The sequence below is a fragment of the Crocodylus siamensis genome, chromosome 8 (genome assembly GCF_052110815.1).
Source record: "Crocodylus siamensis isolate JL-2025a chromosome 8, ASM5211081v1, whole genome shotgun sequence".
NCBI lineage: Eukaryota > Metazoa > Chordata > Crocodylia > Crocodylidae > Crocodylus > Crocodylus siamensis.
In genome coordinates, this window is record NC_143402.1 from 19121037 (window position 1) to 19135369 (window position 14333).

General features: G+C 44.1%; 1 protein-coding gene across 2 annotated transcripts in view; it reads right to left on the reverse strand.

The window, feature by feature from the left end:
- Positions 1–14333, reverse strand: part of LOC149858158 (vascular endothelial growth factor receptor kdr-like) — a 172807-nt gene that overhangs the window by 102967 nt on the left and 55507 nt on the right. For both annotated transcript variants that reach the window (XM_090060162.1, XM_090060161.1), the window contains exon 3: positions 12611–12831. In XM_090060162.1, the coding sequence (XP_089916288.1) occupies positions 12611–12831 (221 nt within the window). The remainder of the gene's footprint in view (positions 1–12610; positions 12832–14333) is intronic.

Consider the following 14333-nt stretch of genomic DNA (forward strand, 5'->3'; position numbering starts at 1 on the left):
AAACTAATATCCAACCACTGCACTGTTGTGCACTACTAACAACTATTGCCTTAGAATGGGCTGAAATTAAATCATGGGAGAAGGGACTGTCATGTTGAATATTTTAGTTAATCAATGCTAGATGAGTATGATGTGGGTAGGTCTTCTCTGTATTTTCGCTTTTAGTTTCTAGTATTCCAGCATATTTCATGGATGTTTTTAAAGCTGGATACTTCTTAAGATTGGAAGAGATTGCATATTTATCATTTTTCTTTCAAGAATCTGGTTAGTATATTCCTCATCATGATATTTATTAGATCCAGATACTTACTTCTCCTGCTGATGCTTGGTGTTGGTCATTTATGACCTTCAGAGCAGTACAAAAAACACTGAGCACGTAGGAAATAAGGCTTGGGCTTCTCTTTTCTTTCCAAAAGCGAAATTCAGGTGGCAAAAGAGCTCCCAAGCATGGTCTTATATTTTTTCACCTGGTTTGGGTTTTTTCTCATATGAGTATGAATTCATTTGGGAATATCAATATTGGCTTCTTGGCCAGTGCAATTAATCTTTGCTTAGCATGTCATTGAAAAACACAAGTGCTACTGTGGCTCTAGGGAATTAATCTTCAAATAAAAACCAGATCTCTTCTGCAGGCAGAATTCCTTCCACCTACCACTGGAAAGAGTTTCACTCCCAAGAATATGAGCGTGGGTGTCTGTGTGAGAGAGCAAGGATTAAGGGTTATGCAGCAAAGTGGATTTTTTTTTTTTTTTTTTTTACAGATTACTTAGTTTAAGTTTTTAGCTTGCTGAACTGCCAGCAGGATTCCTAGAGGACCACAAGGAGTATCTGAGTCAGTCACCTGAATACACAAGCAGAAAATATGCTGACACAGCAATTTGTGTGTATCAAGAAAGGCCAGAAACATAATGATAAAGCTTTGTAAAAGGCACTTGGGTCACTGGGCAAAGGCAAATGATGCAAAATTCACGTATAGGGAGCCACCACAAACAGCTAATCGGAAGCACTCTAAAGCCCCATCTGCATGCTTTCTGAGCCACAGTAAGCTGTGGCTTATATGAGGCATCAGAATAGGAAGCAAAGACCAAAAAACCATAAAGGAGTCTTTTCAATTCAAATCATTTAATTTCAGCTTCTGTTCTATGACAACAATGGAAATGACTGATCCATCCTCAGTGCTGGTCTATAAGGAGATATGTACTTTGGAGTTGGGAGGCTGAAAGAAGTCTTAAGGAAAGGCTATTAATCAGAGCCAAAAACTAAGCTCAGAAGGCCCCTGACATCTGAAAATTTTAGATACACACCTGAATTTCTCATTAGCTTTTATCACACTACACTGGTTCTAATCAACCCTCTACCATAAATCCTGAGGAATTTGAGGTCCAGATCAGAACTCTTAGGGCTTGTGCTAAACTAATATTAAGAAAAGCACAGTTAGCTCTTGTAGCACAGCACGAAAGGTTGTAACAATAAGTTTTAAAGACTCATAGTCCATTTTGTCCATTGCTGCATTCATATACTATGTTTCAATAATTGTCTGTGGGTGCTAATCCTGTTTGACTCTTCTGCAATGTCGAACTCTGGCTAATCCATACTATAGGGAGTATAAAATACAATAATGGTTTAAAAGCAAAGACCTAGTTAAGCTAGTTGTGGAACTTGGCTAGTTTCCACTCACTGGAAAACCTTGCTCTTGGACATATTAGCTGCGATGAAAACAAAAGGAAATTAATTCATAAGCATTTGCATTAAAAGGGGGAAAAGGGACACGGCTGAGTTATGGAGGAAGGAATTAGCACCTTTGCAAAGAGGATGATAGCACAAAAACATGCAAGTGGGGCCAGTTGAATTTCTTTGCCACTGCTGAAGTGATGTTACCAGGAGTTTCAGGAAACATGCAATAGGCAAGAACTCTGGTGGGTGATACATTGTATTTGTCAAATAGCAAATTAACTGAGAAAAAGGAATTTTGAGGGGATTGAAACTATTTATAAATTAAAACTAAAACTAGTGAACAGTTTGAGCCAAAAACAATAGATTTTTTTCTCATTTTTTAAATGAATGTTCCAACAGTTTGTTTCAGAGCTGCATGCATTTAAAATTGGCATAATAGACAGAAAAAAGGTTTAAAAAAATGAAATAACCCCAAACTGAAATAATCCACTTCATTATGGCTGGTCAAATACAACCCAGAGGGAATTCTTTCTTTTCACAAGGAAAAACAAGTTGCTGATTCTGTTTAAACCAAACTGAATTATCTTGCCTTTTTTATTATTCAGACACTGAACTGAAAAAACTCCATTATTTGCTTAGGTGATAGATGTTAGTTAGGTTGCTTAATGCATTGTGCTCAGAGGCTCAAATAATGAGTATGGTATAGGAATCTATATAGTATAGTCTAAAAATTGCATCTGATTTCTAATTGATTTTTAATGGCAGTCCTCACCTGAATTGCCAATTCATATAATTCAAGCCAGTGGCTACAATTACACTATCTCTGAGCATGAGTTTCAGCCTTAATTTGAAGCTGAGATATATTAAGCTATTCTCTTATGATCACTGTTGGAAATCTGCATAGAGTGGTTAAAAATGTCTTTGCAATTAAGCAATAGCTACTTTGGCCAAAAGACAATTTCTGGCTTATGATTGATGATTCAGTCCCGAAAAGCATTTATGGCCCGAGTTGCAAGAGGCTGTTAATCCTCAGAGCATGCCTTGTCTCTGGATCATAATTTGTGCAGTCATTAGAAACTGAAAAGTTAGGGTGTTGCTTTTTTAAGGGTGATTCTATTTCACGTGCTCTGCAGAATAGAGCATATAAAACAATGAGACTGCTGGCACACAGCACAGTCCCCAGACTGCTGGGGTTTCTATAGATGAGTACTTCAATCAGCCTATGAAGAGGTTTCCCTCCATCATAGCACTCCTTTCCCCCTTGTCTCACACTGCTATATGTTCACAGGACCCAGTCCCAATTCTTAATCATGCATTGGCTCATGGGAGCCTGAGGGATTACTCTTGAGTAGAGGATACCAGTGTGGATACAGCTGACAATCAGGGCCAGACTATTCCTTGTATAACCTGAAACCTTAAACATGCATTGTACAGCTTCAGTCTGACCAGCAGAGGAAAGGTCAGCTGGGAATGGAGAAGAAAATAATTACAGGCATGAAATCAGGCACTAGTAGTATAGTAGTACTGCGAAGTGCAAATGGAGCTAGCAAGCCAGTGCACAAAGCCTTAATTTTCCAAGTGTGAAAATCTCTCTTTAAAGCAGAAGAGGAAAAATCAGTTCAGATCCTTAAGCCCTGGAGAATAATTGAATAAAGGGACAACAAGGCAAACCTCCATCGTGTCAGGTGCCCATCTGTCTTCTCTTGCACTGGCTTCTGATTTTTTCATTCCTGGGAAAAGCTCTTTCTATGAAACAGTGGGAAAACAGACTCCCTCTGCATTTCAGTGGTGAACCCCTTGCAGAAAGCTGGAAGGCAGATTTTTCACTGTACAGTTCAGCAGAGTTGGGAAGTTTTAGATCTGTCTGCATTTGCCTTTATTTTTTGCATGGTGCTAATGAACTCAAGATAGCGCGTGCCTTTCTAAAGGCTAGGAGTGGTACTCACGGTGTGTTTGCAGCTTGGAACGTATAGTATGTCCATTCCAGCCTTTACAAAAAATGTGAACCACCTCAACTTGACTGGCAATCAGCTATCTCCACATAAAAAAGTCCAGTGGAGATGTACCTTCTTGAAGTATAGAAGGTAAAGACACCTTCCTCCAAAATAATACATGCCCTAAAGAAGGAGCTCCATCTTAAACCTATGGCTGCCAATCTTAACTGATACCACTTGCAGACCAGAGGCAAGTGTATTGTGCCCTTTTAGAGCAATAATGGAGGCATCTGTGCTTCCTCACCCATCTAGCCCTGGGACCAGCTACACACAGAAATACCTGGTAGTGGAATGACCCCTGCGCGCTCTATGATTAAGCTCATGGAGAGAATAAGTGCTTTGTCTTTTCTGTCAACAGGGAATGTTTTTCCTTGGAGCTTGGCATGTCAGCTTCCTTTGGGCTGGGAAGGTGATTTGCAATGTGGATCCCATCCTACAAAAACACCCTTCAAATCCTACAGGATTGTAAAAGAAAAAAATAATTTACTGCGGGCTCCAAAGCTCTTTGAATGTGAAGAAAGACAAACGCATCAGAACGGCGACTTATCAGCTGCTGCAGCAGCCTCAAGGAGAGGGAAAGGCCCCTTCCCCTGGGTCCCGCAGACTGGCTGTCTAGTTCTCCAGGTCAGTGGAAGTTTGCAGGAAGCTGCTGTCAGGCCAGGGTGTTACTGTTTACCCAATATGGCTCAAGGAGGAACACAAACAGAAGAGCTAAGGAAGCAAGACAGCAGGAGAGCTGAAGGGAAAGGAGCCTGGAGTCCAGCTCTAGTCACAGAGCCAGGCATTGAAGTCCAACAGGTTGTACACACAAAAAAAATCAAAGGTCAAGTGCTTACAAGTTGCTTATTTACCTTAAATCACTGAAGCCTTTAGTGTTCAAAGTCATTGTGTCTAATGAGAGATTAACGACTACTCAAGATGAGTTTGAGCAAGGTCCTTTTTAGCTCATTTGGTAGAACAGCCTATTGCCTAGGGAACCCAAATGTTCCCAGTTCAAGCCTCTAGCATGCAACAAGGCATGAGATGTGGTGGAGGAATCCCCCTCCGCCCATCAGTGATATTTATTCTGGTGTTTGGTGCAGGTGTTTGGTGGCATTTGCACCAAATGGAGGTGAAAGGGGACCAGAGTAAATCTACAGTGAGCTCTGTATCACTTAATGCTTAAAGCAGAACTGGAATCTCCATTTCTGGAGGACTCTCAGCCAAATCTTGCCAGCTGATGAAGGCCATAGGGCTTGAACACAGGTAACGTTTCACAGCAGAACCTTTGTGTTAGTGTCTTGCACAGTCCCTAACAGTTACAAATTAACTGCAGGCACAGTGGTTTCAAAGCTTCCTTTTAGAAGCACACACAGGCTTCTCTGCAAGATTGCTGGTACTCTCTGTTTCTGCTCAGGCTGCACGTATCACACAGGTTGTCTTGTGATAGTTATGCCACATTTAAAGCAACAGGGATAACACTGCATCTTACCTTCAATTGCCCTCCATCATGCTATGCTGATGTTAAATGCTACACTGGTCCTGAGGCCATGCATCTGATTTGCTAGTTATAGTCCACTCTGCAATGGCCTCATTTCATCTGATTGTCTTCCTGTTAATGACAGATCTCTTACCAACACGGTTCAGGTACACTTAAACAGGAGGCTAAGGGGACAATCAATAGGATCAGAATTTCACAGGTGTCTTTGAATTCTTTGCATACAAACTTTGAACTTGTCTTTTCAAGATCACTCCTTTTAACCTTGCTGTGTTCAGGGCCAGAAATACGGAGACATTTCCCTTCTGCCAATATATCGATTTGTAGTTAAACACTATTTTAGTTAAAAGATTCTGGAAGGGTTTTTTTTTTAAGGAAAATGCCAGCTACACTAGTAGATGAAATAGCACCCGATGAAGGACGCTGTCGCCTACAAAAACTCATGCCTCTAAACTGCCACCTGCCCTGCTTTCTGCCTGACTTCAGTCTAACACAGCTAAACTACCTCTCCCAGCTCTACTTGAAATCCCATCAGGAAGAACTACTCAGCAGCAGCCCGACCACCTCTGGACCTAGATAAGCTATAGAAATTGCTAATTACTTCATGGACAGATAAGGGAACTGTGGAAGGGATATGGGGTGTCACTTAGGACTTCACTGAGAAGCTCCTGCTGTTTCTTCAACTCAGCGCACTGACTTAGTGCCAGGAGCTCATGCTGTGCTGAGCAGACAAGCAACCCAACTTGTCAGAGCTGCTTTAGGGCACGATTCTAAGAGCGATTTCATTCAGAATCAAAGGTGCTCTGCTTTTTCCTGATCAGACCCCGAAGGGCAGAAGAGAAAACATACTGGGACCTGCACGATGGAAGCCGCACCCTTACTCTGGGTGGATCTCATCATCCCTGAGCAGAACGCGCCTGCCAAACCCTTCCATCCCTGCCTGAGAACCAGCTACTTATCGGCTCCACTCAGGACTGAGTGAGCAGGATGGGCTGAGTGCTCAGCCTATCTTGGCTGGCTGAGTGTCTGACAGAAAGTGCAGCTGTCTCGTAGTTTCCAAAACAGACAGCAAAAAAAAAAATTGTTTTAAAGAGAGAGAGAAGGAATCCAGCTCCCAAACACTGCTCTTGTTGGTGGAATGTGCTGGAGAGCAAGTGAAAGCCAAAGTCAGTCTTGTCATCTTTGTCTGCTTCTCACATTTGGATTATCACTGTGAGCTGTCAAGGGAATTAGGGAGGCAGAGATCTGTGTCAGAGAATGTCAGAAGCAAAGATGAGCTCATGTGACCGTCACTGTCCTGCTCTCCCATCCTCCCCAGACTTCTTTCAGTGGGGAGGGAGTGAGAAAGGAGGCAGATTCCATTTGGGACCTGAAATCATCTGAGATTTAGCAGATACAGAAGAGACGAAGGACAGATAGGAGACAGGGTTGCCCTAGTTTTGTGTTTGCAGCTGCCCCCACCTCCAGGTGCTTGCTTCAGTGAGAAATTGCTCCTCTGACCAACTGGCCAGTCCTTGCTATCTCAGATCCTGAGCAACAGCAGAGGTGAGACCTGGTTTGGTAGCAAGCAGTGCTGTCTGGGTGCTTCCCTTCTCCTTTATCTGGAAGGGAGAAGAAATGGTTGTACAATCCCTAGGAGGCTTTTTACAGGGGGTCCATGTCCTCACAGCATGCAATATAGGGTGTCACTTTGATTATGAGTCCAGTGGGACTGCAGACCTGAGATGAGCAGGGCAGGTAGGACACCAAGCTTTTAACATGCTGTCTCAGCCACTGATCTGAATAATAGGCACTTCTGTGTAAGGGGAATGAAAACCAAGGGGGGCTTTGGAAAAGGGGCAACAAGAGGCCACATATTGATCCTCTCTGTTCTTACTTCCAGATCCATTTTGCTCAAAAATTAAAGGCTGATTTATCTAGCACCTGGTCCTGGCAACCTTAAAAAGCTTGCCCTAGTCTCTGAAAGCCACGTGGGGCTCCCTATGATTCATGGATTATCAATGCCATTGGTCAAATTTTGTCTTGTGAATGATCTTCCTTGTGCGTTTAGCCCTTCCACTCTGCCTTGTCCCCATTCTCAAGGCAATTCTGCCACTGTGAATGTCTTCAATATTTATCAAGATTCACCAGGCAGTTTGAATGAACAATTTTTTGTGAGTTGTCAGTGAGTTGTTTGCACGAATGGGTTCTATTCAGCCACTCACTTTTCATGATCAGTGACTGGTTACCTCATGACATGAAATAGGTTTTTGCTCCCTGATTAGATGTTGGAAACCTTTTAAATAGGAGAACAATGAATAGGGAACAACGCAAGTTGTTGCTCAGCGTAATTGCCCTAATTCCTGCAAAAGGAGAGGTGTGCTTGCGTGTAGTGCAGACCTTGCTTAAAAACCCATTCAAGTAATTGTTCATGGAGGGGAAATAACAAAGGGGCATGACCAGGGGCTATTCTATTCCATGCTTTTCTACTTAGTTTCCCATGTGGTGCCCAGCTCTCTTCTATGTGAGCCCGGATCTACATGCCATTCATGCTGATTTAACTATTTTGGTAGGGAGGGGAAGTGATTTCTTTAACAGAAGAGGCAAAGCACTACAGTATAAAATAAATGCAGTTAATATTAGTGTAGCATTTACAGGAATGAGCTATGCTGGTATAAGTACCTTAAGTGGGTCCCCAACTGTGTGTTGCCTCCCTTTAAATGTACCAGTTTAGTTCAAGAATACAATTTTTGTTTTGTGTATATTCTGGTTTGATTCAGTCTAAGCTGAACAAACCACTGGTTGGTTGTATTTTACCAGCTCTGATTATCACTAGTAATCAAGTTTTCGCACTGGCATTGCATGGCGCCCATACAACAGTCTTTTGTGCCACTAGCATAACTAAAACTGGGGACTGACAGCAGAACTGGTCTCTTCTACCATGACTTTGGGGTGGCATCTCTGATGTTACAAAGAGCTTCATTGGCTGACGTCAGATGAGACCCAGTCCTGTTGTTTGAACAAAGCCACTATATTCCAAATGCAAAACCCATCCCTTGCTTGGGTTGATGATAGGCTGGGTGATTTGGGAGGCTGAAGGAAGCTGAAAGGCTTGTGCTTTGATTATTATGTCAGGATAATTTTAGTCATGATCCTGGAGACCAAGCCATCAGCTCTTTATAAACCAGAATCTGTTCAAGATACCCTTTGAGGTCTACATTTACCTCACTGTCCATAGTAATGTCTGCATGGCAGGATAAGTGTCTCATATGAGGTCATCTGCTCCCACTGTGTATTCCCCACTCAAACTCCCGCAGTACCCTCTGTTTGCATGCAGGAAAACCCATTAAGAGGAAGGTGAGTCTTGGATAAATTCTCTTCCCAGACTAATGTCCAGAGACAGACTCTGAGTGTGGGACTAAGGCCCCCACTGCACATTACATATATTACACATTACTGGTTAATCACACAATAAATGTAGACCGGTCACACATGCAAAGTAATTATCCTTCCATAAAAAAGTCCATCCAACTCTAAAAAGAGCCAACTGGCTACAAAGTTAGTGCTTTAAAACGTGTAGCTACTTTATAGCTGGTTTCTATCCAAACTTTAATTTGAATGTATGGTAGGATCCATTTCTTCTTAGGAGGCAGCATAGATCAGACCATGTTTACATTGCCAGAGCAAGCACACCCATGCTAATTTAATCTGCTTAGTTCAGGCACTAACAACAGGGAGGCCACAATGGTGTGGGTTTCAGCCCTGCCTGTACAAGCCCATCTGGGGCCCTAGGTCCTAGCGCTGGCAGGTGACCTGCACTGAAGTCCTGGCCGGTTGATATCCAACCTATCCTGCACTCACATCTTGGGCTGGGGCTCAGGTGTTTCCTTAGTGGGCTAAGGATGAGATTCCCACACAGCATCCTAAATCCCTTAACCCTTGTGTTTCAGTGCTGTAGCTGCTGCACTCCCCTTGCCCCCAGAGGCTGCACCTTTGTCTGGAGATTGCATCTTTTAGCGTATTACACCAGTGATGTGCTTAGACTGGCCACAGGGACCTGCCTATTAATACTGTTACAGGGTGTCATGAGGACAGACTATTCATGTCCTAATCCTTAGCTAACTGTTAGCTCCAGCAAAAATGGTAGCATGAGGCAACTGTTTGGGGAGTGTTTTTTTGTAGTCATTTACTACAATTACTCTTCCTAGTGTCTGCAGCTGCAGCTCAAAGCAGCCGGGGATTCAGAAAGAAACATCCGGAATACCAAGCCAATCCATCCCGCTTATAAGTGCACAGCCCCTGCAAGAGGCACGGAGGCTGACCCCCCCGCTATTGCCAGGTCCCCTTCAACCTGACTGATGTGTGGAGGTCAAGGCTCCATTGCAGGAGGAGGAGGGGAGAGCTGCCGAATGCCAGATCCTAGCAGCGATGTGGGACTCCACCAGGGAGGCTGTAAAAACAGAAGCGAGCGCAGGAAATAATAGGCAATAAGCAGGGCTTCCGATACAATCGTGCTCTCATTTCAGTGTCAAGCAGCAGGCCAGGAACAAGGGGAAAAAATACCGTTCCCCTTCCTCTCTGGTAATAATGGTTTTATAATTTCAGAGGAACCTCCAGCCTCCAGGGTCCGTCTCAAAGTTTTTTCACCCCACCTGGCGCGGCCCCATAAACATCCCTGCTGCATGTGGACTCTCTGCACAGAGACTGCCAGTCAGGCATCGGGAGTCAGAGCCTCTGTTGGGTAGCTATTGTGGGAAGCTTTGTTCCTTTACTTGGAAGTAACTGATCTGCGTCTGAAGCAATCGTGCACGGGTACAGCAGGGCCGAGTGCTTTAAGAATACATGTTCCTATGGTGAGGTGGAGGCTCCCAACCAGGGAGTTGGGGAGTCTGAAGCAGAGAAGTGGATAGCATCAGACAGCCCAGTGCAGAAGCTGGGGGTCTCAGCAGCCCCCCAGCCTGGCAGGCCAGACCCTGGGGGGCAGTAATGGGCACCAGAGACACGACTTGAAGTTCTGGCACCTGGGTGGGGGGAAACGAACGCATACCTCTTCACACATGGGTCACTGCCATTGTGCAGGGTAGTGGGTGCTGCATCAGCATGAGCTCCCTGAACCTGGGTGGCCACAGAAGTGGCACAGGCTCTCTAGGAGCTGCCATTCTGGGCGCTTGGAGCTAGTGCCCCATTAGCCCACCCCATGTTATGCTACTGCTGTGCACATTTCGAGAGTGGCTGAGCTTGGGCCGTGTTCACTGGTAGATGGGAATCTTGCTCTGTCAGGTACTGTAGGACCTGGGGACTGTAAAGACTTCCCTAATACTCTTCTGATATAAGTTTATCAGGGGTGACCACCAGGATCTGGGGGAACGTCTGTTCACCAGAGCGCCCCAAGGGATGATGAGGTCGAACGGTCACAAACTCCTGCAAGACCGTTTCAGGCTGGACATAAGGAAGAATTTCTTTACTGTCCGAGCCCCCAAGGCCTGGAACAGCCTGCCAGCGGAGGTGGTTCAAGCACCTACATTGAACACCTTCAAGAGTAAATTGGATGCTTATATTGCTGGGATCCTATGACCCCAGCTGACTTCCTGCCCTTTGGGCAGGGGGCTGGACTCGATGATCTCCTGAGGTCCCTTCCAGCCCTAACGTCTATGAAATCTATGAAATCTATGAAATTTCCCTAATTAATGCATCTGCGTAATGCAAAGTATGAGTTCTCTATATACTTTATGGCTTCATTTCCTTTTGATAGTGTGGGTGAATTTTGGATGAGGGCTTGTAGAGTGAAGAGGGGGAATGACACAAGTAAATTATATCTGAGTGTGGAGACAGTTTTTGGGTGATTTGGATACAACGGTAATCAAATGTTGATTTCATAGGGGGTGCCAGCACAGCCAGTTTTGAGCAGTGCAAAAAGACATCCTGCAGCTTTTACAGATTAGCTCTGTGCTGATTGCTTCCATCGCAGGCAGGAGTTTCATAACTGTAGATATTTTCTTAAGGAGAGAACTCAGGCAGTCCCAGAAGGGTGCATAAGATTTCCTGCACGTGTTGCCATTAAAGCATTTTGCATTGATGAAGTCCCGGTAAGCCAGCAAAGGCACTGAATCAGAACAGAGAATTGTGTTTTCAATGCACTGCTTCCTGCCGTTCAGCCATTGGGTCGGGTCAACAATATTATATGGGGGCATCTGAGCAATGTATAATGAGAAAAGGAAACAGCTCAGCACAAGAATCAGGGCAGATAAAGAAACCAGGGCATAGGCCAGCAATGGAAAAGAATCCCTGACTGAGCTGTAAGGGAAACACAAAGGGAAAAAGAAAATGAACATAGGAACTAAACAAGTAATGCAAAGAAAGCTACTTTTGGACTCTTGAAAGGGTAGAAGATGACTTTTTAGTAGAGAAAACAGAGGCAAGAACAATTCAAGTGCATCAAGCTATTATAAGTCAAAGAGTTCAGAACTAGGGCTTGGAAATTTATGTACATCACAATCCTTTCTGGCTGGAATTCAGGCCTTTTGGGACTCCTATATTTCAGCAGAATACAAAATACATGAGATGATCAGAAGTGGGCAGCTATTGCAAAATATTTTCTGTGAATGTTTGAATTTTTAACTGAACTGCCACTCTTATGCCTGTTAGCATTCACTTGCCATGAATATTCGAGCAACCAAGTGAGAAGTGGATTTCAATAACTGCATGCATATTTGTGAGAACTGAAAGATAAATAAATCAGTATAATTATCTGCAGCGTTGGTACTAGGTGCTCTTGCCCAAACAAGGTTCAAGAACAATACCACAACCTGTATCCAACTCAGCAACATGGCCTGCATTCAGAATATCTATGATTCACCCGTAAGTGGATGAAAATGTAAGTGTCATATGAATTTGAAAAAGTCATAATTTTCTCATGGCTATTCCATTATTGGAAAAAGGCTAATCTAATTGATCACACTGCATATCATGGATTATTCATTTAGCTCTAGAGAATAACATGTGTTATCTTCCAGTGTTATTTTCATATGCTGACCCAAACCAAGAGTGGTACAGAAACTGAGGGAAGTTAAGGGAAGAACAACAAAAAATGGGCACTGGGCTGGAAGGACATGCATTTGAGAGACAGGTTTTAAAAGCAACATTGATATGGCTTAGTTAAGTGATGCTTTATGGGGAAGCATAAGCAGAAGGCAAAGAAAAGTCTACAAACATCTAAGTACCAGAGCTGGAAAGAATTGGACAAGGTAGGTCTTTTCCTTCTGCAACTCCTGTGATCCCATGATGCCAAGAGGCCCCCACAAAATCAAACCTCCTCAGAAACTTTATGCAACAATTTATTTGCTGCACCCTTGGCTTGGAGGTAAAAGGGAGTTGTTAATGCACCTGACTGGTGTGATTTGGCTGGTAGGTAGCCAATGGTTAAATTTTAGCGGACACTGTTAATATGGCAAGGTGAGCAGAAGCTCCAAAAGAAGGAAGCTCTTACCTTTAACAAACACATATATCTTGACCACCGGGCCTTTGCTAGAAGAGAAGCTGCTGTAACCACAGGTGAAGTAACCGGTGTCATTGGCGATGGCTTTGCTGGTTGTAAGCGTGCTGCAGGTTTCCCCTGGGGTGCCTGGGCATTCATAGCTAGATACGCGCCATCTGTTGTCATCTTTGTGTGGTTCATTTCCTCGCAGCCAGGTCAAGGCGGCTGCTCCCCTGTAAGCAGGACACATTGAAACAAAAGTTTCTGTCATGGCTTCAGGCAGCATAATCTTGGTTTTGGCCTTGGTTCTCTGTGGCCAACTGCTGTAGGTGATACCAACTTTCATAAAGCTGGTGATGAATGATAAAGGCTTTTGTGGTGTATTTTATGACCTGCTTGGGTTTCCAGCACCTTCAGGGAGTTAAGCGTAAGATGGGATTACCCTCCACCCCTCTCCCATGTAGGGCAGGTTTCCTGAGAGAGGCTAAAGAAATGCAAGCCCAATTCCTGTAAAAAAATAGTTTTTTTCCCTGTGAAGGAACAACTTTTGAATGTGAGCTTTTTTGAAGTGGCTAAATTTATTGCTACAAAAACATTAGAAGGCACCAGGTAAACCTATAAATTTCTCCTGAATTGGGGCACTTTGCATATTCTGCCAGTTAAACTGCAATAGATTTTCCTTCCACTCTTGAGTCTGGAAGGAGAAAAAAGACTGCTCATGTAACTCTGAATCACGAGTCTTGTTTAATCAGCAGCAACTGCATCTCAATTATGGGAAGCTTCTGGAACAAACTGGATTTCAGATCTCGTGCTTGAGAAAGACTCAAGATTTCCACTTGGCTCTTCCCTGCTATCAGACGCAGGAGCTACCAATGCAGGGCAGATGCATCATATCCTCTGTTTAATCTTGTGTCCCGTCTATGATGGTAACTAATGTTAGATACGCCCCACACAGCGCACATGAATACAATGGGCTTTGCTATAACTCGATCCAAAGCCTCCTGCAGCCAATGGGAGTCTTTCCATTAACTTTATTTGGCTTTGCGTCAGGGTCCCTACTGTCCAGCGACTGCCCCGGTGAGAGCTCCAAGAGGCATTGCATCTTAGGGAGGCACTCCAGGACTTCTGGAAGAAACTCAGGCTAGTGTCACTCCACCGATGCGCTTTTATAGGTTGTAGCCTATGTTCTCCTTGGGTCAGTGTGGAGGGCAAAACAATGGACCTAACCTCCCCTGGAGACCTTTGGGGAAGGCAGAGCTAACCTGATGCTGCTCCCCTACCCCCTGGCTGCTTGGGCCAGGTGGAAAACTACTTATGCTCCTTCCCTCTCCTTCACCCCCGCTCAAGACATGGCGTTCCGGCTTGCACATTTTAGAAAGTACACTCAGTTCACCCAGGCATGAGTCAGAGGGACTCTATTGACCTGTGATGGTTTCTACCCCATGAAGGAATGAGTAAAAAACTCTGGATTTTTCTCACTGAGAACAGCAGCGGAGACAAATTCCAATCATCCTGTGTCCATTCAGAAAATGTGATTTACTGTACTCCTTAGCGCATCCTGCTGGGACTTTGCGCAGCTAATTTCTCCTTCAGTGAGTCAGTGCCAGGAACTTCCTGCCTGCATAATGGGTGCGAAAAGAGTGGATATGACTGCCATCACGCACCCAAGAATCCTTAGCACAGACATCCTCTCGGCTCTCAGCTCTGTCTGTCCTTCTGTCGCCTTCCTGATGAT